We start from the raw sequence: 24,102 nt of genomic DNA on the forward strand, positions 1-24,102 counted from the left end.
CATTCGGGCAAACGGTGCTCCACCGCCTGTGTCTTTGGAACTCGACACAGTATTCACCGGCACATTCTGAAGACGACGAAGACTTCATGGAGCCCAGCGTTGATGATGTCAAAGTCCATAGGCTTTCGCCACTACATGTCGAGAAATGCATTAACATCATGCATAGATACGGTGCAGACGTAAACGCGCAGGACAAACAAGGATGCACACCTTTGCACCTCGCTTCCCAATTTGGGAATACTCCTGCTGTCGAAGCTCTTCTCCGATTCCCTGAGACTGAAACATCTGTATTGGATGTAAGAAGCCTTACGCCGCTAGATTGGGCCGTAGTGGATCAGAGAGAGGAGATTTCTGAGGCACTCAGAAGCAAGGGAGCAACGCACTCAGAGAATTGGCAGATGAGGTTGAAGCCATTGTATTCGCCTTGGCAGGATGAAGTCGAGGAGCAGCAGTCGGGTGAGAACTGGGCTATGGCTTCTTTGTAGACATTTAATTGTTGGTTTAAGCGGATCATCTAGCTTCTAGAGAAGGCAATGAATGAAGAAGCCCCTCCTTTCAGTGTAATCTCTTGGACAGAAGCATCGGTCTTCTACTCACCTTGATCCGCCTATCCTCTCGACAAGGTCTAGAACGTTTTATTTATGCAACACCTTGAAATCCGTCCTGCACTAACGACCTCTCTTGAGGTCTTTACTATACGTCCGTTACTTCGAAACGAGGATTGTATTCCTTTCACAAGAAAGCTTCAACCTGCTTACTACTAACAACAATCGAATCCCGCACCCGCTCCCATAAACCAGAAACAGCCTTTCCATTCATCTTCTCGGTCCAAACAAACTCCTCAAGACAGCTCTTCAGCCGATCCCATTCTACAAACCCCAAATCCACCGTCAAAGTCCGGATACGGACCAAAAACCATTCGAGATTAGGTGACGTAATAATACCAACCCATAATATCCACAGCAGCATCTTCTTGAGGGATTGGTCTTCAATTGGCTGACTTCGTTTTTCGAGGGCTGCGATAACTCGCCTGAGCTGTTGCTCTAGACGAATATAGACTGCGGATGGATGCTGGAAGGCGCGGAAGTTGAACGACATTAAGCTAAGGAGTACTATGCGGCATGCGTCGTGTATGAGAACTTCTGGGTCACTCTCGGGTTGGTCTGGAATGTGTGTGCTGACAAGACGGTATTCGATAGCAGCGCAGAGTTGCATGAAAGATGTAATGGAAGAAGGTAGCTGAGGAGCTCGCTTCTGGACTTTAGACCGTAGTGCGAACAATGGCTTAATGTCGAATAATAGGATGCGGATCTCTTGGCAAAAGGTGGTGGGGTCTTGGACGGTGGCTGGTGGTTCCAATAGCCTTGGTGGTGTATCAACAAGGAGGACGTTGTGTGTAGTAATGTCAGGATGCCCAAGATTTGGTTGAGAGCCCGTCATTGCGGCATTCAGTACATCCCCACTGTGAATAGGTCAGCAAGTTTCTTGGGAGGATGTGTCGGTTGACTTGATACTCACATGGACAGGAACGTCGCCAGGGCACCGTTCCACCCGAGCTGACTCAAGCCGCCTCTCATCTTGACCATAGTCTGGAGGGCCTTCAGGTGAGTTTCGTCACCAGTTTGCTCTCCCGTGACATCCTAATAGAGAGAGTATGGTTAGATTCATTCACTAGCTTAAGTTAACACTCTTTGACTTACACTAGTAGCCGCTAAATATCCAACAGCAGCAAGGGTAGAATCACATATCGCGGTTCGCGGACATTGAAGTCGTTGATTGAGGGAGCGAAGCGCTTCGCCACGGTAATAAAGGGTGTTCGGGCTCCATAAGCTGCCGCTTATGGCATCGGTATGAAGGCCTGCATGAAAGAGCGTGGCGGAGAGGAGTAATGGGTCAGCTAGCGCTTCTCGAGCGAAGACAGTAACAAGATCATATCCAACCGGTTGAAGCTTCTGCGCTGTAACATAGACGACTAATCGTGCATTAGCGAGGTATGGCTTATGGTGAAGGGGAAATTAAGGGTCATATACAATGAGAAAAGAGCTGCGGGGCCTGATGATGACGAGGAAGGACAGTTGAACAGAAAGGGTCAATTGCAGACCCCAGACTTTTCATGCTGGTTAGCTCCCACAGCATTTCTCTGCATCCCGTGTCTGTGACAGCTCTTTCTTGGTTTTCTTCCTCCTTCCTGTCCGGACCTGCATCACCATTCTGGTGTCGATCTAGATGAATCCGATTGCTGTAAGGTTGCGTCCCCTGAAACATTTGTATCCGGGATAGACGCTCATTTCGTCGATAAGCTTTCATCGCATTCTTTCGCACTGACTTCCGCGTCTCTTCGTCACCAATCCTCCCGTTTGGGCAGCTTGAGATGAACTCATACACCATGATTGGTGGTTATCTTAAAGGGAATAGGTTACTTAGTAGAGTCCAGGAGAGACTCCCTCTATTTGTTCCTACAAATGAGATAGATTTGTAGGATTCATTTCAAGCGGTGCAGCTGGGGCGGAGTTATCTCCATCGATTGACGTGGAAATGGTCACGATACCCGTACAAATTCGTGCGGTGTCCAATCACTGAACTGACGAATTAAGATTGGAAGAAAGGCTAAACCACTTTTAGGCATTGCTCTCCTTGGCGCAGGATGGCCAGGGGTTTTGCGTCTAGCTTCCATCCTCACCAGGCTACAGCTGACACCAAGGACTTGCTAGCGCCTCTAGTCTTTTCCTCGTCCTGGCCCTTTTTGGGTTCATCATCTTGACCATTCTACCGTTTTTGCACCTCAGTGTGTTCCCTTCACCATCCCTATTATTCCACAACGCAACAACCTCCCTGCACCTTAGGTCAACGCCCCCTCCAGCAGTTGCCTAGCTATGTCATATATCTCTGAAAACAAGCTGCTTGCAATGCTGTGCCATATGAACATCCCCAGGCATTGATATCCGCACCGTATCCAACTATCAACTCATAGCTTCTATCATTAACTTAGAGTGCCACAGCCTGTAATGTAGTGTCGTAGTTACAAGCTCCTTGTGTTCGCGTCCGCCCCAGCACTGAGAAGTATCTCGACAACTTGATCCTCTCCATCGTAAGCAGCTGCCTGTAGAGCATTGTCAAAATGACCTTCCCGTGCGTTAACATCAACGCCAGACTTTGAGCAGCAGCCTCACCGCAAGCATTCTGGCATACAGCGCCGCCAATAAGGCCGAGTGATGTCGACTTGCGGGAGACGCAGCATTGACATCTGCGCCAGCTTTGAGCAACAGCTTCACGATCTGTATGTGCCAATCATAAGAAGCCGCCTGCAGTGCGTTGCCAAAATACCCTGATTCCGACTCGGAATTCAGTTTGACGTCGGATACGAGGAACAACTCCACAGTCGCTTTGCGCTTGGAATATGCTGCTCATGCAGATGCACTCCTACTATCGTTCGCTGCTACGTTTACATCCCCGCCTATTCAAGCGGTACCTAGCCGTTTCACGAAAGCCACAGTAGGAAGGAGCTTATAACGCGATCCCGGAGAATCTGATCTTGCTGCCGATCTCGTCGATCTTAGCTTGATGCGTTTGGCCATCGATAAGATTCCTTACAAGACTACATAAGTCGGGGAGGGAGGCATAGTACAATAGGGTAAAATCTCGCCGGAAGGTTTTGCGAGATTTGTCTTTTCCTGGGACGAGTCTGGATCGCAGAGTCGAGCCCAGCTCTAGAATGCGTTCTCAAATAGAAAAAAACCGATGAATCCGCCTATCGATTTCATTTATATTCTTACCAACATCGCTAGCTTGGTGAGCACAGGACTCGGTGGAGTACCTCGCCAGTAGGTATGCCGCTTCTGTATTAAGTGTTGGGATTGGAGTTATTGCTTGACAGAAAGGTGAGCGAGTCAGACTTGGGTCTCTTCTGTGTTAAGATCTAAAACTGAGCATAGCGTAGAGCTACCATTAGCACCCCAAACCATCTCTCCAGGTCGAAATGCGAGTTGTCCTCGGTGGCAACTGCAATGACATTGCAAACTTTCTTGACTCGTAGGCTACATACCGGATGAATAGATTAAGATTCGTTTATAGATCTAACATGAATGTACGAAGTCACAAATATTTGAAGGAAAATATTAAGGGGCTGTTGTAGCCCTTAAGCAGAAAAGTAGGTATATGTAATTGGGAAAGAAGAGAATAGGGGTAACAAACATAATGATACCAAAAAGTTTTTTTTAAGAATATGTGGTTGAAACACAGGTGAATGTCTGCGAACGAGTCAGCAGTAAGATGTAGCTAATCGCGAGAGATCTGCAACCTGCATATCCAAGTGCGGGGAGGGAGTGAATGACACTTTTGACCCCTCACTGAGTCACTGAAGCGAAAGGGGCTGTACGGGCGGGCATATCTGGAAATAAAACTAGGCCTAGGAAAGAAATTACTAATTAGACAAGCTCGCCTCCTCTCCTTTCTCTTCTACTAGACAGACACTTCCCTCAAAATCGCACAGCACATACTCACACAAGCCCAACTCAATAAGTTCCAACCCCCGTCTCGAAGACAAAGTCTCCATAGTAACCGGTGCAGGTTCCGGCTCCGGTGCTGGCATCCTGTCCAAGTTCCTCTCCGAAGGCTGCCGCGGTTTAATCTGGGACCATAACCCCAATCCCGTCCCTCTGTCCTCCCTCTTAGCAGGCCAAGTCCAGATCTTCACAGCCGATGTATCTGACCCCTCCTCCTGGCCCCTCGCCCTCCCCACCTGCCTCCCCACTTTCGACAAATTCGACATCTTAACCAACAACGCGGGTGTCGTGCATGTGGCTAACCCGAACGAAGATGTGCCCGAGGAAGAGGTAGATCGGGTATTGCGTGTGAATGTCAAGCCGTTGTATTTTAGCGCGGGGACGGTGGTGCCATATTGGAGCAGAAAGGGGGAGGGAGGGGTGGTATTGAATTTGAGCAGTACTTCGGCGCCGAGACCAAGGTTGAGACTGGTTTAGTATACGGCTAGCAAAAGGGCTGTTACTGCGGTGAGTGTGTGAGCATGTTGTTGTAGATACATGAGATGGCGTGAGAGTGGTGAAGGGAGTGCTTGGGGAATTGCTGATTGCTGATTGCTGATTTCTGACTTTAGCCCAGGCGACTCGAGGGCTTGCACCCGAGTATGCAAAAGACAAAAATCCGTTATAACTGCATCCTGCCTGTATTAGGAGATACCGCGATGTAACCCTGCTTCCCCCAGCCACTCCACTCCATTTCCAGTCCTCAACCCTCTCGCCTCACCCTGTACGCCCAGCATTAATGCATGGAAACAGGGTTGCGCCAGTGCTGGGGGATGTTGATACTCCAGAAGGACGTGCAATCGCCCTTGTCGAGATTCCAATTGGTAGAATTTGTACTCCAAAAATATTGGGGGATGCGGCGTGTTTTCTGGCTAGTGACGAGGCAGCACTCTTAACTGTAAGTAGCGGCATTCTGAAACAAAAACGACTTCACTAAAAATAGTTCGGGTGTGTATTCAGATTTTGATGGTGGCCGGAGTTTGATGTGATCTGAAACTCGGTAAAATAGAATCAGACCAAGAACCAGAGAAGGAATGAAAAGGGAAAGGATAGCTTTTATGCACCTAACAGCCCAAAATGCATAATGCTTTCGTTCTCTCACTAAAAACCTCCTATCCTCAATGTCCCGCCATAATCAAATCCGCCGCCTACTAACCATTAGCATCTCATCTTAACCCATCAATGCTACATGCACTGCACTCACCTTTTCAGCAATAGCATAAACCGTCTGACAAGTGGTCGCGCCCACAAGCACTGGCATAATACTCGCATCAACCACCCTCAACCTCTCTGTCCCATATACCCTCAGTTCTTCATCTACGCAACCTCCCCTCTCCCTCGGTGTCTTCGCTACAGTCCCAATAGGATGAAACACCGTCGGCGAATACACCCCTCTGATCCACTCAATAAGCTGTTCATCACTGGTCTTATCCAGCCCGGGACTCTGTTCAACCGGACCATAGGGTTTAAAGATATCCTGCGCCATCCAGCGCCGAATGAATTTAATCTGCGCGATTGTGATGTCGAAGTCGGTAGGATTAGATAGGGCCCGGTAGTCTACGATGGGTTCTGCGGTGGGGTTTTTGGGATCGATATTGATGGTTCCGCGCGATACGGGGTGCATACTTTGGATGCTGCCGCCGGGTCCGGGGCCGATAAGTTGTTCCAGGAAGGTGAATTGTGGAGACCGCATGTGGCGTGCGTAGGCTTTCTGCTGTGCTGCGTAGCCGGCGATGACTGAGGCATGGGTGTTGTTGGGAAGGTATTTCGCGGGATCTTGAGACTCGAAAGTGGATGCGATATTTTCGTAGTTAGAAGGGGAGATGACGGGGAGGCCAACGAAGGCTCCGAGGTTAGGGCCGCTGACGCTGGAGGGAGAGCCGTTGAAGGTTATGTTGGGATCTGTTGGGGGTGTTGTCCCTGTGGGGTGTTATGGGAGTGAGGTACGTGGTAGGATAGAGCGTACATTTGTAACCAACACTGGAAATGTAGCCATGATCTTGGAAGTTTTGGCCGACACCAGGGAGGTCGACTTTAACTTCGATCCTGGCTTCCTTCAACAACGCTGATGGACCGATGCCACTAAGTTGCAGAATCTGAGGCGTATGAACAGATCCAGCCGCGAGAATGATCTCTTTCCTTGCCTTGACCGTTCTGGCATCTCCTGTGCCCCGAGCGGGAATGAATTGCACTCCGGTAGCAATGGTGCCGTCGAAAAGAATCTTGTTCACTTTGCTGTCCACAAGCAACTCGTAGTTTGGTCGGCTGATTCCGTTCCAGTGTCCTGTACGGGCATATGATCGCGTGAAGTTATTGGGGTCCATTGAGCTTGGGAAGTAGTAGACACCATTTGAGCCACCACAGCAATCTTTTGGAAATACCACGCCTGGCATTGTCTTGAATGCATCTCTCATGAGTTCTGAAGGAAGGATAAGTAGTAGATTCCAAAGAGCATGAGTGGTTGACTTACTAACGCCTGGATTGAAGTAAGTTGGGTAAGAAGCATATATACGATTATTCGGATCCTGACTCCACCCAGGCTCGACATCCGTTTGAATATCGAAAGCTTGTGCAAGTTGCGGAATTGGTGGCGTATAGTAAAAGGCCTGGAGTCGCAATCAGCCAAAGTGAAGTCAAAGTCAATAACATCAGTAACTACCTTCTTGAAATACGGTAGCATTCCCTGCCAATTCCAAGTAGATCCAGGCCCACCAAGTTCTGCCCAAATATCGTACTCTTCAGATGTTCCTCGTAAGAAAACCATTCCATTTACTCCAGAGCTACCCCCCACCAGATTTCCGATTTGCACGTTGGTAGGCATGTTCAGGAGTTCTTTCTGGGGGACTGACGTAATATTATACATTCGAATCGGCGCTCGTCCTCCAGCACCTCCACCTGACAAAATCGCCGTCGAGTTGTCTAGTAGGGATTGTCTCAGTTCATCCGAAGCTTGGGAGTGTCGTTAAATTTTCTTACCTAGCACACCGTGTTCGATTACTAGGACGGTATCTGCATCTGGTTAGTGGTCGGGGGGCTTCAAATTACGATTTCGCTGACATTTCCCATCTGCTGTAAGTCGATCTCTGTCTGGAATTAGATCCTAAGGCAAGCCCAGGGAGCAAGCTAACCTACCCAACAGTAAGACCAGATGTTCCTCCTCCTACAATCACGTAATCGTAGGCATCCTGGATTTGATCCGCTCTTTTAAGTATGGTGGCCGTTTGGGCATGTGTTGGTATTGCACACGCTAGGTGTGAAACTGAGACGACGAGAAGCGGGAGTATCTGAAAAATCGATAGGACGCCCATAGTCAATATCGGAACCAAGAACAAAGCTGAGCGCTAGCACTATCCTATGGAATGTTCGTGTAACCTTAGTTAAGGAAAATAACACCGTAAAGCAGAGGCTCTACCAAAAATGAGTGAGCGACTACATCTTGGTCAGCACAATTGACTTATATAGTCATTCCTGACGTTGGTACTCTTGCTCGGGTAATTGAAGGGGTTTGTTCAAGGCTATTTGCACGGGATGATACGATATTTTGTGGCCTTCATCACATGAACAGGGTGGAAGAAAGAAGTAAATGGGTCTATGGGCTTCTGGAGGGCGCCACCTCGCGTTTCGAAAGCTCGAATATCGTTGAAAGATGCGGGGCGTTGAAGACATAGGAGCATTTGCTCCATAACAAGGCCTCGGAAATCTGGGGTGCATTTCGGTTGACGGTTATAGGAGGCTGTGCCTTATGGTAATGAAGTAGTTCTAATATAGAGAGTGTTGGTTGCGTGTGTATGATTGGAGGGGCTAAAAGAAACAACCTGCCCAAGGAAAATATAGTGAGCTTGTCGGTTAGGAACTGGAATAATGAGAACGTAGGAACATTTCTTAGCGAATTGACTAATTCGAGAATTAACATCGTGTGAGATGTTCGGAGAGCGTTAGCGGGAATTTGTGTTTGCTAGGGATAGACTCGTCAAAGCACTCATTGCCTGTAGAGTGTGCGGAGGTCTCTCATCAATTATTCTCTCCAGTCTCCTGATCTTGTGGAATTCTTCACGGAGGCTTTCACAAAGACCATTCGAGCAGATGTGTTGTTATACCGGCCGAGCGCATATTCTCTTCCCAAGATGATCCGCTGAAAGGACATTCTAGAGATTGTCTAGTTGTTGAAGTATTAATGCGCGAATACAAAGCTGACATCGACGGGTATGGTCACACTCGAGAAGATGAAGGCCAGCGTTTCCAGCAAGAAGAAAGGCACTGGAAGTTCAGCTTAAGGAGATCTTTGACTATTGAGAAACAGATCTCGGGGACGAAATAGAGGCGGTAAGGCTATAAGAATGGAATGTGCTGTTGGGTTCAACTAAGTTGGATTCCGAAAACATAATCCGACCCTATGTTTCAACTCCAAAATCATCATCTCCAGTATTTCTCAGCCACCCCTTAAAGGGTCCGTTCATGGCTTCCCTCTTAACGGTGATTCGTCCAGCCAATACCTCTCCGTTCTTAACTTCCCCGTATCTGCTTTTCCTCGCAGCCTCGATGAGCATTGGGACACCTACTATCCCCACAAGTTCAATCGCGACTTTCCAGATGGATCTACGGCAAATCGCACTGGCACCGCGCGGATCAAATTGCTTTCGTCCTTGGAGTACACCAGCAATCAATGTTTCCTGTACATGTGGTGTATGTATCGCGCTGAGATTCGAAGGAATCGATCTCTCGATGCTTCGAACACTACGTCTGGAATGCTTGAACTCCTTTCCTGTATGTTGAATTTTGAAAGGATGGAAACCATAGCCAGTGCCAAGATCCTTCCATCTCGTCTCCATCTCCGGAGTAATAGCACTCATTCTTCCTTTTCGGCTGAACGCTCTCGTGCAAGCAGCTTCTACATGTTGGCTTTTCGGTAGGACTAAGGAAGATAAGTACGCATTACGGGGAGTAATGAGAAGGGAAGAGAGCGAGGAGAGAATAGATGTGCATTGGGCGAGAGCGAGCTTGTCTGTGCATGATTTGCTCAGAGCTGGAGGAGCATCTGGTCGGGCAGGCTTCAGGCGCACCGCTCCAAGAAGCCCAAAGTGCGAGCGGCCGCGTATGGCAGCAAGCGTCGGGTCTGCATTGCTATCTTCTGATGAAACTGTAGGTGGAGGAGAGGTCCACGGGGTAGAATCTTCTTGTGCGTTCATGACTAGCTCCATGCTGGCATCACCGCAGGGTGCCTCGGAGCAGTACATGTGGATTGAGACATCATCCTTGATGGCGAATGGCTGGTACTCGGCCTCTGTGATTTCAGAGGTCCTCCGCCGTCGTACGAAGCGGGATGGAGTGTAAGGAGGGATAGAAAGTAGACGGCATTCGTCCAGTATAAAGCGGTTGAAGGCTCGAATTGCCAAAACCTCAGCGTGCCAATCGTGCAGGATGTTCCCATGAGCTAAGAGAAGTTTGGCAGAGGGGAGACATTTCATTCCAGTTCTGGTGATTCGTTAGAAAGGCGAGGAAGCTTACGAGTGGAGGTGGGTTACCCCAAAGATGCACACGATAATTCGCCGTCTTAACTAATGCATGAGTATAAGCTGACTACTGCGTCACTAGTATTTTTGGGGGGTGAGAAGTACCCTTGGCCAGCACAATACCAGATAGCGGGATCCATTCACGAGACCCATCAGTACGGGGACGAGGTTTGCGTTTATCTGGCAAACGGTCGAATGTTGAAAGGACGGAGTCCGCAATTGCATCTGCGGTTGCGTCCATTATGATGGGCCACGGTCAGGTAAAGGTGGCTTCAATCACGACCGGGAGGTTGTCAAACAGCCTGGGGGGGTTGGAGTAGGTCAGGATGTCCTTTACCCGTTCAGTTCGAAACAGACTGCAGGACGGCCTGCCGCACGATGGACCTTGAGACCATCAGGAGGTTGTGGCTTGAGTGAGTGAAGCGATGATCAGGGAGTGAGCGAGCAAGGCCGATTCATTGACGTCGGTTCCGGCAAGGCCAGGGCGGCGACTTCTCCAATGCGGCCAAATTCGACCAGAACCTGCCCACCGCTGTAACCATCCATCAGCACCACCTGCCCTATTAATACCCGGGCGCGTTCCTGGCCACTTCTGCTCACCATGCAAGCCTTCGGTGAGGAATGTCTCTACGGCGCTCTGTCGCTTTTGCGGCCCACACACTTACGATTCCAGTGCCCAAGAATCGCCGCGTAAGATACCACCAACCCCCCAATTCCTGAATGGACGTCCAGGCTGACAAATACGCAGCCCAAGTTTGAGCTCCACCTGAAAGTAATGAGCTGTCTCCGGCCGTCTGTTTCGGGCAGGGATGCTGATAAAGTGCAGATTATCGACCTCAACAACGTACCGCTCGTCTCGGGAACCTCCATCATCAAGTGGTACCTCCCGCACTCGACAGCTGCAGAGCACCGCGGCCGCACCGAAAAGCGCGTGATTAAAGACCACAAGGTCGCCTATGATTACTCGATCAAGCTCCCCGTCCGACTCACCGTTGATAAGAATGGCATGTTACAGGAGAGTTGGATTGTCTTTGAGGTCCTGCAGGAATATTCGGCGGGTGGCAAAGGCGAGAGGATTACACTGGGCAATGTGAAGCTCAATCTGGCCGAGTATGTGGAGCAGAGTGAAATGGCTGGGGTGGAGGGAGAGGATGTTGGAGTCACCCGGAGATATCTAATGCAGGAGAGCAAGATCAACAGCACGCTCAAGATCAGCATCTACATGAAGCAAATCGAAGGCGACAAGAACTTCATCGCGCCTCCATTGAAGACAGCGCAGGTGTTTAGTGGTATTGCTGGGATTGTCTCGGGAGAACAGGGCGATTCAGAGGATGCTGGCGGTAAGCTGCTATCTTCGCGTTGGAAGCATCTTTGGCTCGCCCTGACATGTCGTAGCTGTTCCGACACTTAATACTAAATCCCGCGAAACCGGCGAACTGCAGGATATGTATAGACGGACGTTAGCTGCGTACTGGTCGGCTCAGCCAGGGGAGCTTAAAGCAGATGAATGCATTGAAGACATCTTCGCTGGCGGAGATGGCTGGGGGGATCGAGAGAAGCCGTACGACCCCTCCAAGCAGCGGGCAATAACGTTTGTTGGGGGCGACAGTAGCGGATCCATGAGCGAGAGCGACTCTCGGACCAAGCGTGGAAGCATCCACCGCAAATCGCATGAGACTCTAAGACCTGGCGATATCATCATGAACTCGCCAGGTGGGGTACGCGGGAGAGGGAGCTTGGGGCAACAAGCGCATCAGATGAAGGTGGAAGCGGATAGGAAACGACACAGGACTGCTCATGAAGTAGATGAATTTGACATGAGGGAAGATTTATGTAGTTGGAAGATGCCTGTATAGATACCCTACAAATTACAATAATTTCCTTCATAATGAATGAGAATAGAAGCACGTGCATTGGCGTTGGTTCTGCCACAAGGCTGAAGGCGGTGAAGAAAGTTGTTCCAAAGTGCATATGGAAAGCACTTTTCCTGGCTACTCCTTCCACCCACGTTGTGCTCCTCTGCCGCATTCTCTGCCCTTATGCTTGCGTCTCGTACCTCGAACGCATTTGTATGCATTCGATGTGAATTAAAGCTTGCGCGATCTAGAGCTCTACCCACCTCCCCTTCACTCGCCAACTTTTCCATCTCCGCCCACCGCCGCAATGCATTCGACGAAACCTCCCCGCTCAAGAACCCAAACACGTCAAAGCCAGTCAATTCGCGATCGCTGTGGAAGATAAGAAAACGGCGCGGCAGGGCTATCAGAGAGACTACGGCACCACTCGGGCTGAAGACCCTGGGCAAGGACGCTGAGATTATTGTTCTTCGAGAAGTTGGGGACGATGCGCCGGAAGATATTCCGGCACCCGAACCGTCGTCTGAGAGCCAGGAGCAGCCTGGTATTCTCGCTTCTCTACAAGAGGACGGCAAGCGAATCAGCCAGGAAGAAATCAATCGGCTGCTCGAAAAATTGCGTCCTCAAGCCTACTCAAACTACGATGAATCAAACTACATATCTTTGGCGAAATTTGTAAAGCTCAACAAAGCTCTTCGCGACGGCTTTACCGTGCAGCAACTCTCGCGGTACTTTGCTCTTACAACAGGTGTGCAGCAAGAGTTGGTCAAGCAGGAGGTCTTGGAGGGTGTTCAGGGCAAAAGGAAGAATCCAATCGCGCGGACTGAATGGCATCCAGGCACGTCGCCGCTCAGCAGGCGATTACCCGGAGCTGGCATCATCACGGGGCCAAAGCGGGCACCGGTCAGTAAGCCTTTGTTGGTGGACCAGATATTACGAAAAGCATGGAATCTAGTTTTACTGGAGGAGATTGAGGCCCCTGGAGAGCTCGAATTTGTGTTGCACCGCTGGCAGATTGCCGTCTTGAGTGCTGGAGGTATGATGTGCAATTTCATTTGCTTGAATTGACCCTAATTGTGGATAGAACCCCCTACGATTCTGGACGAGGTTGGGGCCACACGTAAGGCAAAGATCGAAATATATTGGCCGCACAATGTCCTCCGTATCACCGCCGATAAAAGCAGTGCTGAGTATGCTGCCGAAGACATACAAAATCACCTCTTGAACACCGAATTGCAGCAATTCAACTTGAAACCTTGGGTCCCCTTCCTCTCGGAGGACCAGATGATGGGGAAGAAGCTGAGCAGCGTACTGTCACAGCAGAATCTTCAAGCAGCTGAAAAATTGAGTGGTGCGCAGGTTCAGGAGTTGACAGATCATCAAGTATGCTATACTGGAAAATGATTGAACACAGTTAACAATTGTAGTTCCAAATTCGGGCAGCCAACAAAGACCGGGCGAGCGAGGCTAAGCGTATCTTGATGAACATGCTTCCACTCAAGCAAACCGCAGCTCGCACTGTACAAAGCCATGGGGGAGTTGTTGAGGCAAGGAAGTGCTACCTCCTACCTACTCCCTTTAAAAGTTCTCTGGAATACCGCCTGAGGGGGCTAGAGCTAGGTCGCTGGTCACTTCCCGTCTTCAAATCGTTTGCGGACGCAAATCAAGCGTCTCATTCTGATAGTTCTCCCCGGCCGGACAAGGTGGTTGAGCCGATAGCCGACAACTTTCAAAAAGAAATCTCAAAAGTGTTTCAGGGCTCTTCGTTGCTAAGGCCAACTTCGTGGCCAAAACTTAACCGACACGAAAATTCTGCCGTTTGGGAAAGTAGTACCGAAAACAGACTGTTCGCGGAGTTTGGGCAAATTCTAATCCCTATGGCTGGAGGGAGCAGTGGCAAGCTATCAAGTGCATCCGACCAACCTGCTCATGGTTCTGATACAACTTTCCTCAACACCGTACCCGGCTTGTCCAAGATACTCTCCGACGATTCTCTCTCTGAGTATCCTGAGACAAGCGCGCCAACCCTAGAATACCAGTTCGTCCCCTCTCCGTATCAGCAGAATCTACTAGGACCTGAGAGTGTTTACCCCACGCTTGTGGTCCGAGTCAGGTTGGGTCAGGACGGCACAATCGATTTGCGAGGTGTTGGGTTGGAATTCAACGAATACTGCTACGATGCCCTCCTGCCCGACCGAGCCATCGACGTCCGCTTCCGGCAGGTGCAAAGACTGTGGCTCCAAAACCCCCTCCAGGATACCGACCTCAAAGCATTCTTCCACGCAATTTCAGCGAATATCAGCGGCGGTGGTCGGCTGACTGCACCACCAGAGCTACGAATAAGCATCCCTCGTTGGATAATTAAAGGCCTTGAGAACAGCCGTCGCGACGACCTGCGGACTCGAAAGGCGGTCTATCTTTTCACGGGCATCAAGCATCGGCAGTCTGTCAGAATGTTTTTTCAAGACCACCAGCTTGTGTATTCGGGCGTGCAGGCAGGGAAATTGACGGAGAAGGGAGGTGAGTTGGAGATGCTGTGTCCGCCGAATAAACAGCCGGAGCTGCTGGCGACGCGTCAGGCGATGAAGGGGTTTATTAAAACGGCTTTTGAGCTGGTGGATCTGATTACCCAGGTATCGGAGAACCAGCTGCCATTGTCGAAAGTGGCGAGACCGAGGAAACTGTTTTCGGCGAGGAAGATGAGGAGGCTGGAGGGTTTGCAAGAAGGGAAATGCGCGGGTCTTGGTATGATGAAGGAGCATCAGGATAGCACGTTCGGGCCAGGCTCGACCCCAACTTCAACCTCGGGTTCATCCTCCGAAGATGAGTTGTCCGACGGTCAAGGCCCGCAGAATGCTGTTGGGTCTTTTGGTACGGACTCCCCGCTTATAGGTGCATCACCCCAGGTCGCGGCGCTCTTAAATGAGGAGGATTCTAGTGCAAGGTACTACGAGGACTTGAATCATCAGTCTCTTCATATCACAGATAGCCAGTCAGAATCTGACGATATCACGAAAGAGGAAGGGGGCAGGGGAGCATTGGAGGTAGCAGCTTAAAGAATCCTCGTTCCTCATGAAGAGGAAAGCTTTGAAGTGGCTGCGTTAGACTCTTAGTTCTTGCCTTTGGCTCTTGCGGACCCGTGTACATTATTTGTATCATAGTCTTGACTATATTGTTAAACCGTGTTGTAGGATTTTGGGAATATCGAATCTGAATGTACTGAAGCACTTTGCACAGGGCAGCTGCGGGAAACTTGTCTTGCCAAACTACCTGAGTCAATCATGGCAGGTATGACCCACCAAATGCAAGGATAGTTCACGGCTGGAAAGGGCGGTGCAGGTGCGTTGGAAGGGCGGTGCTTCAAACACTGTATTATCGCTTATCTGAATCATCAATAGGGAGGATTCGATCTGTTGGGTAGGTTGCTCAGAATTAGGAAGGGACTGAGAGGGTGGAACTTTGTGTCAAAAATAAGAGGTTGTAAATATGTGCAGATATGGTATCTTCCAAAATTGACGCTACATTTGGATAGGGCTTAGACCTACAAGGCAGGTTGCTAGTTGTATATAGGAACATCAAAGTGCTCTAGCATCTGCAATGTTTTATAATGCATCACGCGATACGATTTGGCATTTGCTTGGTCCTCATACCAAACGCAAGTATACACCTATACGCGAGTAAGTACAGGTGTAGTCCCCTTCACTTACTTGCAGATGTGGAAGGAGTGGTTGTGGCGAGTGGATCAGCAAGACACTAGGTAGCTTACAGAAAGTAGAGAGCGGTGAGCGAAGAAGAGAGTGTGATCCAATGGAGATGAGCTAAATCGCTCGGCTTTGCTTAAGTGAAAGAAACCGTTGGGCCTCCGCATTCAAAATTTTGCCAGGACTGCCACATTGCGACCCAGTTGCTTATGTCATTGCCGGCGCTAAGACCACTGCTCGCCTACAAAAAGCGCGCCTCCCCTTGACCCTCCCTCCCAAAACGTCGCCACACCGAAACACTTTTGCTGTTTTATCTGGAAGTATCCTCTCCTCTAGCCCTTAGCTTTGCTTCTAACGGAAACTGCAGGAGCACTTAATCCACTTCATTTCAACTTCCACGTCGGAACCACTCTCTCAACACAACCGCCAAAATGGGGTGAGTCAAACATGCAGCCTCGAAGAATTTTGACGCAACCACTGCACAACGACCAGAACAGCTCACTGATGGGTTCTGCAGTAAAGAAAAGATGCATATCAACGTGGTGGTCATCGGCCACGTCGACTCTGGAAAGTCGACGACCACTGGACGTAAGCCTTCCTCATATCCATCGAAAGCGGGGTCACAACAGCTCACACGGGGATATAGATTTGATCTACAAGTGCGGCGGTATCGACAAGCGTACGATCGAGAAGTTCGAGAAGGTGAGCGCATTTTTATCTTGTTTCTGGTCGAAGATACCTCAGCGGCTGCCTCTCCGACTCAGCTTTAATTTTGGCTTATCGCACTGAGGGGCATTTTTGGTGGTGGGGTTGTGCGAACTTTTACGCGCTAGCGCTAATCCCGATTCGGCTGTTCACCCTGATGCATGCCCCATTTCTTCCTTCGGACTTGACCAACTCTTGCTCTCTTTGTCGGCTTGCTTGCATTTTGCCCTAAATGCTGTTCTTCATGCCTTCGACGCTAACTCCTGGTCTAGGAAGCCGCCGAACTTGGCAAGGGTTCCTTCAAGTACGCATGGGTCCTCGACAAGCTGAAGGCCGAGCGTGAGCGTGGTATCACCATCGACATTGCCCTCTGGAAGTTCGAAACCCCGAAGTACTACGTTACCGTCATCGGTGTGTTCTTTACCATCTCCCTACCCCAGCCCTCGCTTACCCTCTCTAGATGCCCCCGGTCACCGTGATTTTATCAAGAACATGATCACTGGTACCTCCCAGGCCGACTGCGCCATTCTCATCATCGCCGCTGGTACTGGTGAGTTCGAGGCTGGTATCTCCAAGGATGGTCAGACTCGTGAGCACGCTCTGCTCGCCTACACTCTTGGTGTCAAGCAACTCATCGTTGCCATCAATAAGATGGACACCACCAAGTGGAGCGAGTCCCGTTTCCAGGAGATCATCAAAGAGACCTCCAACTTTATCAAGAAAGTTGGCTACAACCCCAAGACCGTTCCATTTGTCCCCATCTCTGGCTTCAACGGTGATAACATGATCGACGTCTCCACGAACTGCCCCTGGTACAAGGGATGGGAGAAGGAGACCAAGACCAAGGCCTCCGGAAAGACCCTCCTCGAGGCCATTGATGCCATCGACCCACCGTCCCGTCCCTCAGACAAGCCCCTCCGTCTCCCGCTCCAGGATGTGTACAAGATTGGCGGTATTGGCACGGTCCCCGTCGGTCGTGTTGAGACTGGTATCATCAAGGCCGGTATGGTCGTCACCTTCGCCCCTGCTGGTGTGACGACTGAAGTTAAGTCCGTCGAGATGCACCACGAGCAGCTCGTTGAGGGTGTTCCCGGCGACAACGTCGGCTTCAACGTCAAGAACGTCTCCGTTAAGGAGATCCGTCGTGGTAATGTCGCTGGTGACTCCAAGAACGACCCCCCCAAGGGTGCCGAGTCCTTCAACGCCCAGGTTATTGTCCTCAACCACCCCGGCCAGGTCGGTGCTGGTTACGCCCCTGTCCTTGATTGCCACACTGCACACATTGCCTGCAAGTTTGCCGAGCTTTTGGAGAAGATTGACCGACGAACTGGCAAGTCTGTTGAGACTAGCCCTAAGTTCATCAAGTCTGGTGACGCTGCCATCGTCAAGATGATTCCGTCCAAGCCCATGTGCGTTGAGGCCTTCACTGAGTATCCTCCTCTCGGTCGTTTCGCCGTCCGTGACATGGTAAGATTTCCCCGCATCGATTACTTGGATTACCCTAATCTAACATTTTACAGCGTCAAACCGTTGCCGTTGGTGTCATCAAGTCCGTCATCAAGGCCGATAAGGGTGCTGGTAAGGTCACCAAGGCCGCCCAGAAGGCGTCCAAGAAATAAGCAATCACATCTATGGTGGCTTGTATTTCTTTCGACAATTCAATGTGATGGACTCTGGGAATGCGGTGGCTTGGGAAAAGCCGTGATGAAATATTTCAAGGTTTGATGCATTACGGTCTGGGTGGGTGTCCTGGCGTTGTCCTTCCATAGACTTCATAACGATCTCAAATGAACTTTATGGGTGGGCATGTTTTTGATCTTGTGCTGTGCTGTCATGTGATGTAGTTGTTTCCATTCTTGATGGTGATGCTTGTGTCTATGCATGGTAAAGAATATGGTTGTGCATGTTGCAGGTAGTGAACGGTAATCGAGATGATTGACACATCATCTCATCCGTACATTGAGACAAAAGGTATGACGTCCCCCCCTGCGTAACGAGACGCCCTGTGTGGCGAGACAAATGAGGGTACTTTAACTTTTAGCAGCTGGAGAGGCCATACACGCAGCAAATATTGTTACAATTCTATTAGAATAATCTGCTGTAGCTAATTCTGCTTGTCCATAATTAAGTATTTCCTAAAAGTTATGTTTACATAGTTGCCTCTGCGTCTAATTTGTACAGCACCTTCCATTGTAGCGTAACCGACTTCCCTCTTTACAGCGCTAACATTAATCCTTTTTTGCTCTAAATTTTTGTAGAATAGCATTATCCTAGCTTTAGAACCTCTCTCTAATGCTCGGAAGTCACTGTGAGTCTTGTGCACGCTGTTGTGGGCAAATTAATGCCAGATTGCTTTGCTGTTTAGTACTTCTAGCGGAAGCGACCTACTGATCTGGTCTAATGAGAGATGACTCTACATGTAGTTTACTGTAAGATCAGTGCTGCAGATCCCACAAGCGCTTGGAAGATAAGTAAACCCGGCTCAGGATTAGAGTAGTGCGAGGACTCAGCTGATCCCGGCGCTTGTTGTAGTCAGCCAACCCATATCAGCGTCAAAACCAGCTTCGACACAGCTATCCCACAACTTTAAGATACAGTCTAATGCACACAGAAATACCTACTTTAGTAACGTGAAAACATGCTGTTGTATTGCCCTCGAGCGCTAAAATCCGCTGATGTCCCCTCTGCTTACTGAACAAATGACCTGATCAAGCCAACCACGTCCTATGCTTCTTACGCCTAAATATACCTAATGTCTAGACTAAGCAGTAGCTGATCTCTAGTCTCGGTTCATTGAAGAGGAATTTCAATTATGAGATCGGATAGAGTGGCGCGGCCCTGGAAATTGAAGCCTGTGCCTCGGCAGGTCGGTTTAGTGTCACAGACAGCACACCATTGTTGCAAACACAAACAAAGGTGGAAAAGCTTAATATATTTTGGTGATACACTTATTATATAGTCAAACATCGAACGTCTCCGTATATAAGCACTGCAATTTTGAGAGGTGTGCCTTGGTCAAGACCCTGAGGATCATGAACAGTTTGGATAACTCATGTTTGTAATGGCTGGGTATAATAGAGCTGTGATAACGGCCATGTTTGGCCAGACACTAAACTATCTAGGGCAGAATCTCATCCTCGGTCACTAGTAATGATCCTTGTATCCCTTCCTAACGCCATCCATTCTAGACGTTCACGGCAAGAGTCTGTCCAGAGCGGGTCGACCGTCCTCCCTGCTAGCGTGATCGAGGTGTTCGTGCGCCTCTAGCCACACTCAAATACAGTAGCATTGCAAAGAGATATAAGGATCATATCTGGTGACGCTGGTACGTGTTAGCTAACAAAACAAGCGTCGGCTGAGTCCTTGTGCTGCTCCGAATCTTGAGCCGGATTTACTTATCATCCGAAGCGCTTGTGTGATTCGCACAGCCCTAATAAATAGTAAATTACCCGCGGAGTCATCTCGCATTAGCTAGGATTGGGGTTCTCTTCCGCTAGAAGAACCAATCAATATGACGGCCCTGCATGAATTTGCCCGCAGCAACACGCACAAGGCTAACAATAACTTCTAAGTATTTAAGGAAGGGTTTAGGGCTAGGGTAAGGCTATTATACAAAAATTAGGAGCAAGAAAGACTTAATGTTAGAACTATAAGAGGGGAAGTCTGTTACGCTACAAAAGAAGGTGCTGTACAAACTAGGCGCAGAGGCGATAATTCAAATGTAACTTTAGGAAAGATTTAATTATAGGCATTTAGAATTAGCTGCAGTAGATTACCTCTATAGAATTATAGCAATATTTGTTGCGCATATGGCCTTTCCAGCTGCTGAAAGTCAAAGTACCCCTTTTTCGTCCCGCCACAGAGGGTGTCTCCCTGCGCAAGGAGTCACGTTAAAGCTCTAATATTAAAACTGAATGGGTATTTCTACCTCGCCACCTCTTCCCTCAATGTGAACCCTCAAAAACGGCTCAACATGTACAAAATCTCACACAAAAGGCCTAGCTTTCTCCTCACACCACTCATAAAACCTAGTGCTAACACTCTTTCCCCCCGCCGCCTGCATACTCTTCGCAATATGGTCCGGCACACACCCTTTCCGCCCCCACGGTACCACAAACTCTCCACTTTTGATATCGGGCGAGAATCCAGCATACAGCTCAGTGTACGCGCCGTACTTCGCGGGCTTGAATATGAGGGACATTAGAGCACGTGCAGGAGCGGGTGTGTGGCGCTGCAGCTCGGTGCGCATAAAGCCCGGGTTAAGGGAGATGTGGGTTATGGGTTTAGAATCAGGGTCTTGAGGTTGGTGGGTGTTAAACTCGTGGGCCAATAAGACTAGTCCGGCTTTCGTCTGCATGTAGTTATCCATGGCTTTGAATTGCTTTGGGGTGTTATTGGAATCGAGCTGAACGCCACCTTGGGGGGTAAACATTGTTATGTTGGATGATACCCAGACGACGCGGGCTCCACTGCCTGATTCCGCTGAACTTGAAGCTGGAGCCGAAGTTCGGGTCAAGGTTCGGGTCAATAGCGGAGTGAGCAGCGTTACTAACAAAAAGGAAGACAAGCAATTCGTCCCGAGTTCGAGATCATACCCATCCTGTGTCTTGCTGCCGGGTGGAGGTGTCATGACCCCCGCATTTAGGAAGAGAACGTCGAGACGGGACTCTTGGGCTAAGAGGGTCTGGCAGGCGGGCTTGAGGGTCTTCAGGTCTGATAGATCTGCGATGAAGGGCTTTAAGGTGCCGCGGGAGATTGGGATGGAGGTCTTGATGGCGGAGATGCCACCATCACAGCGAGCGGCTGAGCGGGCGCCAATGTAGACGGTGGCATTGGCGCCGTAGAGGATTTTGGCAAGTTCATGGCCGATGCCAGTGGCGGAGCCAGTTATGAGGTAGACCTAGGAGAGGGGAGTCAATGATAGGACTAGGGGAGGATTGGGACATGGGAGGAGAGGGGAAGGATTTACCTTGCCGGTTAGGTCACCCAGGTCTCTCTCTGTGAAGGTTGGTGCCGGAGGAAACCATTGGCTGAATGAGCTCATTTTATGGGTTTGATACGTGGAGTTTTAGAGGTAGAGATGTTGAGCTTTGGGGGATGAGTGGTGATTGAATGAATTGACAGCGTTGATGAATTAAGAGCAGCAAGTTGCAGATGTTGAATTGAATTGGTGAATGGCGAAATTCTTCAGTCCGCAGATAGTAAGAACATATATACATTTGCTTGACATTGCGAGAGGAAGTTTCCATGGGGTCACATTCGTCCGCTCTTTGCGATGATGGTTTAGTGAGTTCCCGGATGAGGAATGATATCCAGGCTTCACATGTCCGGAGTAAGACTAATTCTAGCAGAGCGAGGCCTTCTGAAGCCTTTAATTACTCTAGCATGAGACAACATTGATGGTCAAAGTGAGGGTTGTGGCTGGTAGATAGGTTAGACCCTCCGGCTCCGGAGTTGTGAGGTGGGATTATGTCCGGATCGCATTTCTCGCCAAACTTGAATAGCCGGCCCGCAAAGGTTGGGCCGGAGGAGAACAGATAGAGGATGCATTTATCGCGAAAAGTATTTCCCCGACCGAGAGGCCTGTGTGAGTTGAGGCTTGAGATGGTCGAACTCGGTGTGGTTGAGGTGGCCGTCCACATTAGGCTTAGCGCGTTGGCGATCTCTGTAGCACGAACTCGTGTGTTTGAACTACATCCTTCTCTTTCTACAGCAAGTCCATGTCATGTCGGCCGATCTATTTGCGGAATTTGGAACTTCTCAAAGCCAACAACAGCGGCCCTCAGGAAAGGGCCAAGAGGCAAACCAGCGAGCACAGACTTTCGGTTTCTTCGATGACTTGACTTGCACATCAACAGCTCCACCCCCTTCCACACAGACACCATCACAGTCCTTCCAATTTGGAACGAATAAGGCTTCAACAGTAGATGATGCAGATGACTGGGGTGAATTTGAGGGCGTCGAGACTGCTCCTGTTAAGCAAGATCCATTTTTCTTTCCGTCTTCCAGCCAGCAGTCAAACGTACCTCCACAACCGGCTCCAATTCTGAAAGCTAAGAAGTCTTTGGATCCAAATGTTCTGTTTGATGCAGATGATGATCATAATGGAGAGGAAGAAGAAGAAGATTTTGGGGACTTTGAGGGCCCGGAGGAGAGTGCTCAGGTAGCTGCAGCACCTTCAAGCTCGGCGGGGCTTGAGGATCTCGTGAAGGGTATGAGGATATCACAACCAAGCGCACCACCTCCTAGATACGGCCTGCCTGCCTTGTCGTCGACAAAGAGAAGCCCCGCTGGGAGCTTCGGTACTGTGTCACGGTCTAAGCAAGCTTCAACAATTCCGATACCGTCAGAAGCGCAACAAGAAGAGACTTGGGATGATTTCGATGAGTGGGAAGCATCGATTCCCGCAGCTACACAACCGACGGCTATGCTAAAAGCGACGTCAGAAGCCAATGTGATGACATCCAACGCCCGGCCAAGTTTATCATCCCCAACAGTGGAAGAACTGCAATCTGGGGAGCTTCCCCCCACAAATGTCCCACCCCCAGGTGTTCTGCTCTCCTTGTTCTCATCTTTAATTGGAGAAGCTCAAGAGAAGCTGTTCAAACCAATGACCGCACAGACGCTACCCATGAGGAATAAGTTGCTCTCAGAACCTACTACTATTGTGTATCTTCAGGGCTACTTAATGTTGGCATCCGTCGCAGCTCGGATTATCGCCGGACGTAAACTCCGCTGGAAGCGAGATACGCATCTATCTCAGGGAATGAGAATCGGACCCGCATCGTCGCGTGCCACATCTGGCATGAAACTGGCCGGCGTGGACAAGGCCGAAGCCATGAAGGAGGACCGAGAAGTGTCAGATCTCGTTCGCGTATGGAAAGACCAAGTAGGAAGGTTGAGGCACGTTGTCTCGGCTGCCAATCAGGCTAAGGCAGGGTCTTTAGGCCCAGTGCCAGATATTCAAGAGACGATGCTGGTGAAGACGTTGAAGCAGACTGAGGGTGGCATTCCTGCTCGGATGCCGTGCATGCTCTGTGGGTTGAAGAGGGATGAGCGTGTTGCTATGGTTGATCAATATGTCCAAGATAGCTTTGGGGAGTGGTGGGTTGATCAAGTGAATATGCATCGGGGTAAGTCTACTTGGGATTCTAGGTATGAGAGAAATGGAGATCTAACACTCCCTCATAGGGTGCAGGAACTTTTGGCACGAACATAAGGACCAGCTTCGACAGCGTTGATGCCCAGCCACAGATTACGGATCTTGACTTGATGCCATTAAAGCTCTAGCCCGGTGGAGGCCGTCACACATGATAGTGGGGCGAATCTGATATGATTGATGCATACTCGTGCCGACCAATCACCAATACCGGGTTCGTGGAACACCCGCCCAAATGGTGGTATTCACTCATTCCCATCCAGGCAAAAAACAATCAAGAGACAGAGACACGTACGCGATACCATCGGACTGCCGATTCTTCGCCGATGCAATCTGTGTGGGGTGGCCAGATTGGCAGATCACAGGGGTTAGGAGGTCACACGTAGTCAAGAACCAGAGCCCTGTGGGGGTATGATCGAGGCAGAACTTGGGTCTAGCGAAATGTCTTTGTCGGATCTGTTCAGTGGCCTTATTGGTTCACTCTAAATGCAATGTTAGCTGACTTTAGGTTGAGCACATTCTTGCGTTGAGATGCCTTCCTGGTAAGGCGCTGCCAATGGAATTGTGGTGGGGTTTTTGCATATTGTGCTCTGTGTAACACACCCGTCCAGGCTGTCGCGCAGGTGATGT

At 49.7% G+C, this 24,102-nt stretch overlaps 12 protein-coding genes across 12 annotated transcripts; 6 read left to right on the forward strand and 6 right to left on the reverse strand.

Moving 5' to 3' along the window:
- Nucleotides 1-670: 670 nt before the first annotated feature.
- BDR25DRAFT_339005 (uncharacterized protein) lies at nucleotides 671-2,467 on the reverse strand. Its single transcript, XM_033693336.1, has 4 exons — nucleotides 2,031-2,467; nucleotides 1,701-1,972; nucleotides 1,519-1,640; nucleotides 671-1,462 (listed from the first exon to the last, which is right to left on the reverse strand). The coding sequence occupies exons 1-4, from the start codon at nucleotides 2,386-2,388 to the stop codon at nucleotides 733-735; spliced, it is 1,482 nt and encodes a 493-aa protein (XP_033553733.1). The 5' UTR covers nucleotides 2,389-2,467; the 3' UTR covers nucleotides 671-732.
- Nucleotides 2,468-3,019: 552 nt separating this feature from the next.
- On the reverse strand, nucleotides 3,020-3,404 carry BDR25DRAFT_209201 (uncharacterized protein; the record flags this gene model as incomplete). The annotated part of the gene is made up of 2 exons (XM_033684599.1): nucleotides 3,020-3,151; nucleotides 3,243-3,404. Coding segments are annotated over 2 exons (294 nt in total), but the record flags the coding sequence as incomplete, so codon positions are not given.
- An 839-nt stretch (nucleotides 3,405-4,243) lies between these two features.
- Nucleotides 4,244-5,530, forward strand: BDR25DRAFT_321451 (NAD(P)-binding protein; the record flags this gene model as incomplete). Its single annotated transcript, XM_033691966.1, has 5 exons — nucleotides 4,244-4,264; nucleotides 4,506-4,973; nucleotides 5,119-5,141; nucleotides 5,295-5,443; nucleotides 5,502-5,530. 5 exons carry the CDS (start codon nucleotides 4,244-4,246, stop codon nucleotides 5,528-5,530), a joined length of 690 nt encoding a protein of 229 aa, XP_033553735.1.
- Nucleotides 5,531-5,659: 129 nt separating this feature from the next.
- Nucleotides 5,660-7,849, reverse strand: BDR25DRAFT_370708 (alcohol oxidase; the record flags this gene model as incomplete). Its single annotated transcript, XM_033697161.1, has 8 exons — nucleotides 5,660-5,689; nucleotides 5,746-6,443; nucleotides 6,508-6,960; nucleotides 7,012-7,147; nucleotides 7,201-7,490; nucleotides 7,527-7,550; nucleotides 7,599-7,624; nucleotides 7,674-7,849. 8 exons carry the CDS (start codon nucleotides 7,847-7,849, stop codon nucleotides 5,660-5,662), a joined length of 1,833 nt encoding a protein of 610 aa, XP_033553736.1.
- Nucleotides 7,850-8,887: 1,038 nt separating this feature from the next.
- On the reverse strand, nucleotides 8,888-10,485 carry BDR25DRAFT_251330 (tRNA-specific adenosine deaminase). Its single transcript, XM_033686119.1, has 3 exons — nucleotides 10,157-10,485; nucleotides 10,064-10,096; nucleotides 8,888-10,013 (listed from the first exon to the last, which is right to left on the reverse strand). Exon 3 carries the CDS (start codon nucleotides 10,004-10,006, stop codon nucleotides 8,933-8,935), a length of 1,074 nt encoding a protein of 357 aa, XP_033553737.1. The 5' UTR covers nucleotides 10,007-10,013; nucleotides 10,064-10,096; nucleotides 10,157-10,485; the 3' UTR covers nucleotides 8,888-8,932.
- A 100-nt stretch (nucleotides 10,486-10,585) lies between these two features.
- BDR25DRAFT_251331 (uncharacterized protein) lies at nucleotides 10,586-11,901 on the forward strand (the record flags this gene model as incomplete). Its single annotated transcript, XM_033686120.1, has 4 exons — nucleotides 10,586-10,741; nucleotides 10,800-10,823; nucleotides 10,878-11,391; nucleotides 11,447-11,901. Coding segments are annotated over exons 1-4 (1,062 nt in total), but the record flags the coding sequence as incomplete, so codon positions are not given.
- Nucleotides 11,902-12,064: 163 nt separating this feature from the next.
- Nucleotides 12,065-15,328, forward strand: BDR25DRAFT_370716 (uncharacterized protein; the record flags this gene model as incomplete). Its single annotated transcript, XM_033697162.1, has 5 exons — nucleotides 12,065-12,943; nucleotides 12,992-13,290; nucleotides 13,335-14,951; nucleotides 15,099-15,195; nucleotides 15,306-15,328. Exons 1-5 carry the CDS (start codon nucleotides 12,091-12,093, stop codon nucleotides 15,326-15,328), a joined length of 2,889 nt encoding a protein of 962 aa, XP_033553739.1. The 5' UTR covers nucleotides 12,065-12,090.
- Nucleotides 15,329-15,976: 648 nt separating this feature from the next.
- BDR25DRAFT_276487 (translation elongation factor 1-alpha) lies at nucleotides 15,977-18,119 on the forward strand. Its single transcript, XM_033687553.1, has 6 exons — nucleotides 15,977-16,044; nucleotides 16,126-16,196; nucleotides 16,255-16,310; nucleotides 16,586-16,724; nucleotides 16,774-17,780; nucleotides 17,834-18,119. Exons 1-6 carry the CDS (start codon nucleotides 16,040-16,042, stop codon nucleotides 17,930-17,932), a joined length of 1,377 nt encoding a protein of 458 aa, XP_033553740.1. The 5' UTR covers nucleotides 15,977-16,039; the 3' UTR covers nucleotides 17,933-18,119.
- On the reverse strand, nucleotides 17,972-18,370 carry BDR25DRAFT_348831 (uncharacterized protein; the record flags this gene model as incomplete). Its single annotated transcript, XM_033694476.1, has 4 exons — nucleotides 17,972-18,062; nucleotides 18,093-18,188; nucleotides 18,235-18,316; nucleotides 18,349-18,370. 4 exons carry the CDS (start codon nucleotides 18,368-18,370, stop codon nucleotides 17,972-17,974), a joined length of 291 nt encoding a protein of 96 aa, XP_033553741.1.
- Nucleotides 18,371-18,951: 581 nt separating this feature from the next.
- On the forward strand, nucleotides 18,952-19,841 carry BDR25DRAFT_348833 (uncharacterized protein; the record flags this gene model as incomplete). Its single annotated transcript, XM_033694477.1, has 8 exons — nucleotides 18,952-18,990; nucleotides 19,027-19,034; nucleotides 19,113-19,229; nucleotides 19,273-19,371; nucleotides 19,436-19,520; nucleotides 19,553-19,629; nucleotides 19,674-19,728; nucleotides 19,785-19,841. The coding sequence occupies 8 exons, from the start codon at nucleotides 18,952-18,954 to the stop codon at nucleotides 19,839-19,841; spliced, it is 537 nt and encodes a 178-aa protein (XP_033553742.1).
- Nucleotides 19,842-20,298: 457 nt separating this feature from the next.
- Nucleotides 20,299-21,357, reverse strand: BDR25DRAFT_276489 (short-chain dehydrogenase; the record flags this gene model as incomplete). Its single annotated transcript, XM_033687554.1, has 2 exons — nucleotides 20,299-21,213; nucleotides 21,283-21,357. 2 exons carry the CDS (start codon nucleotides 21,355-21,357, stop codon nucleotides 20,299-20,301), a joined length of 990 nt encoding a protein of 329 aa, XP_033553743.1.
- Nucleotides 21,358-22,038: 681 nt separating this feature from the next.
- BDR25DRAFT_339011 (uncharacterized protein) lies at nucleotides 22,039-23,896 on the forward strand (the record flags this gene model as incomplete). The annotated part of the gene is made up of 2 exons (XM_033693337.1): nucleotides 22,039-23,446; nucleotides 23,505-23,896. 2 exons carry the CDS (start codon nucleotides 22,039-22,041, stop codon nucleotides 23,552-23,554), a joined length of 1,458 nt encoding a protein of 485 aa, XP_033553744.1. The 3' UTR covers nucleotides 23,555-23,896.
- Nucleotides 23,897-24,102: the final 206 nt, after the last annotated feature.

Source organism: Lindgomyces ingoldianus (assembly GCF_010093535.1).
Source record: "Lindgomyces ingoldianus strain ATCC 200398 unplaced genomic scaffold BDR25scaffold_2, whole genome shotgun sequence".
Taxonomy (NCBI): Eukaryota; Fungi; Ascomycota; class Dothideomycetes; order Pleosporales; family Lindgomycetaceae; genus Lindgomyces; species Lindgomyces ingoldianus.

Coding starts and splice junctions, on each gene's coding strand:
- BDR25DRAFT_339005 (XM_033693336.1), bottom strand. CDS start 2,388: ATGGTGTATGAGTTCATCTCAAGCTGCCCAAACGGGAGGATTGGTGAC. Junction 1,973..2,030: donor CCCGCAGCTCTTTTCTCATT/GTATATGACCCT, acceptor ATGCACGATTAG/TCGTCTATGTTACAGCGCAG. Junction 1,641..1,700: donor GATATTTAGCGGCTACTAGT/GTAAGTCAAAGA, acceptor TCTCTCTATTAG/GATGTCACGGGAGAGCAAAC.
- BDR25DRAFT_251330 (XM_033686119.1), bottom strand. CDS start 10,006: ATGAAATGTCTCCCCTCTGCCAAACTTCTCTTAGCTCATGGGAACATC.
- BDR25DRAFT_276487 (XM_033687553.1), top strand. Junction 16,311..16,585: donor CGATCGAGAAGTTCGAGAAG/GTGAGCGCATTT, acceptor CTCCTGGTCTAG/GAAGCCGCCGAACTTGGCAA. Junction 17,781..17,833: donor GTTTCGCCGTCCGTGACATG/GTAAGATTTCCC, acceptor AACATTTTACAG/CGTCAAACCGTTGCCGTTGG.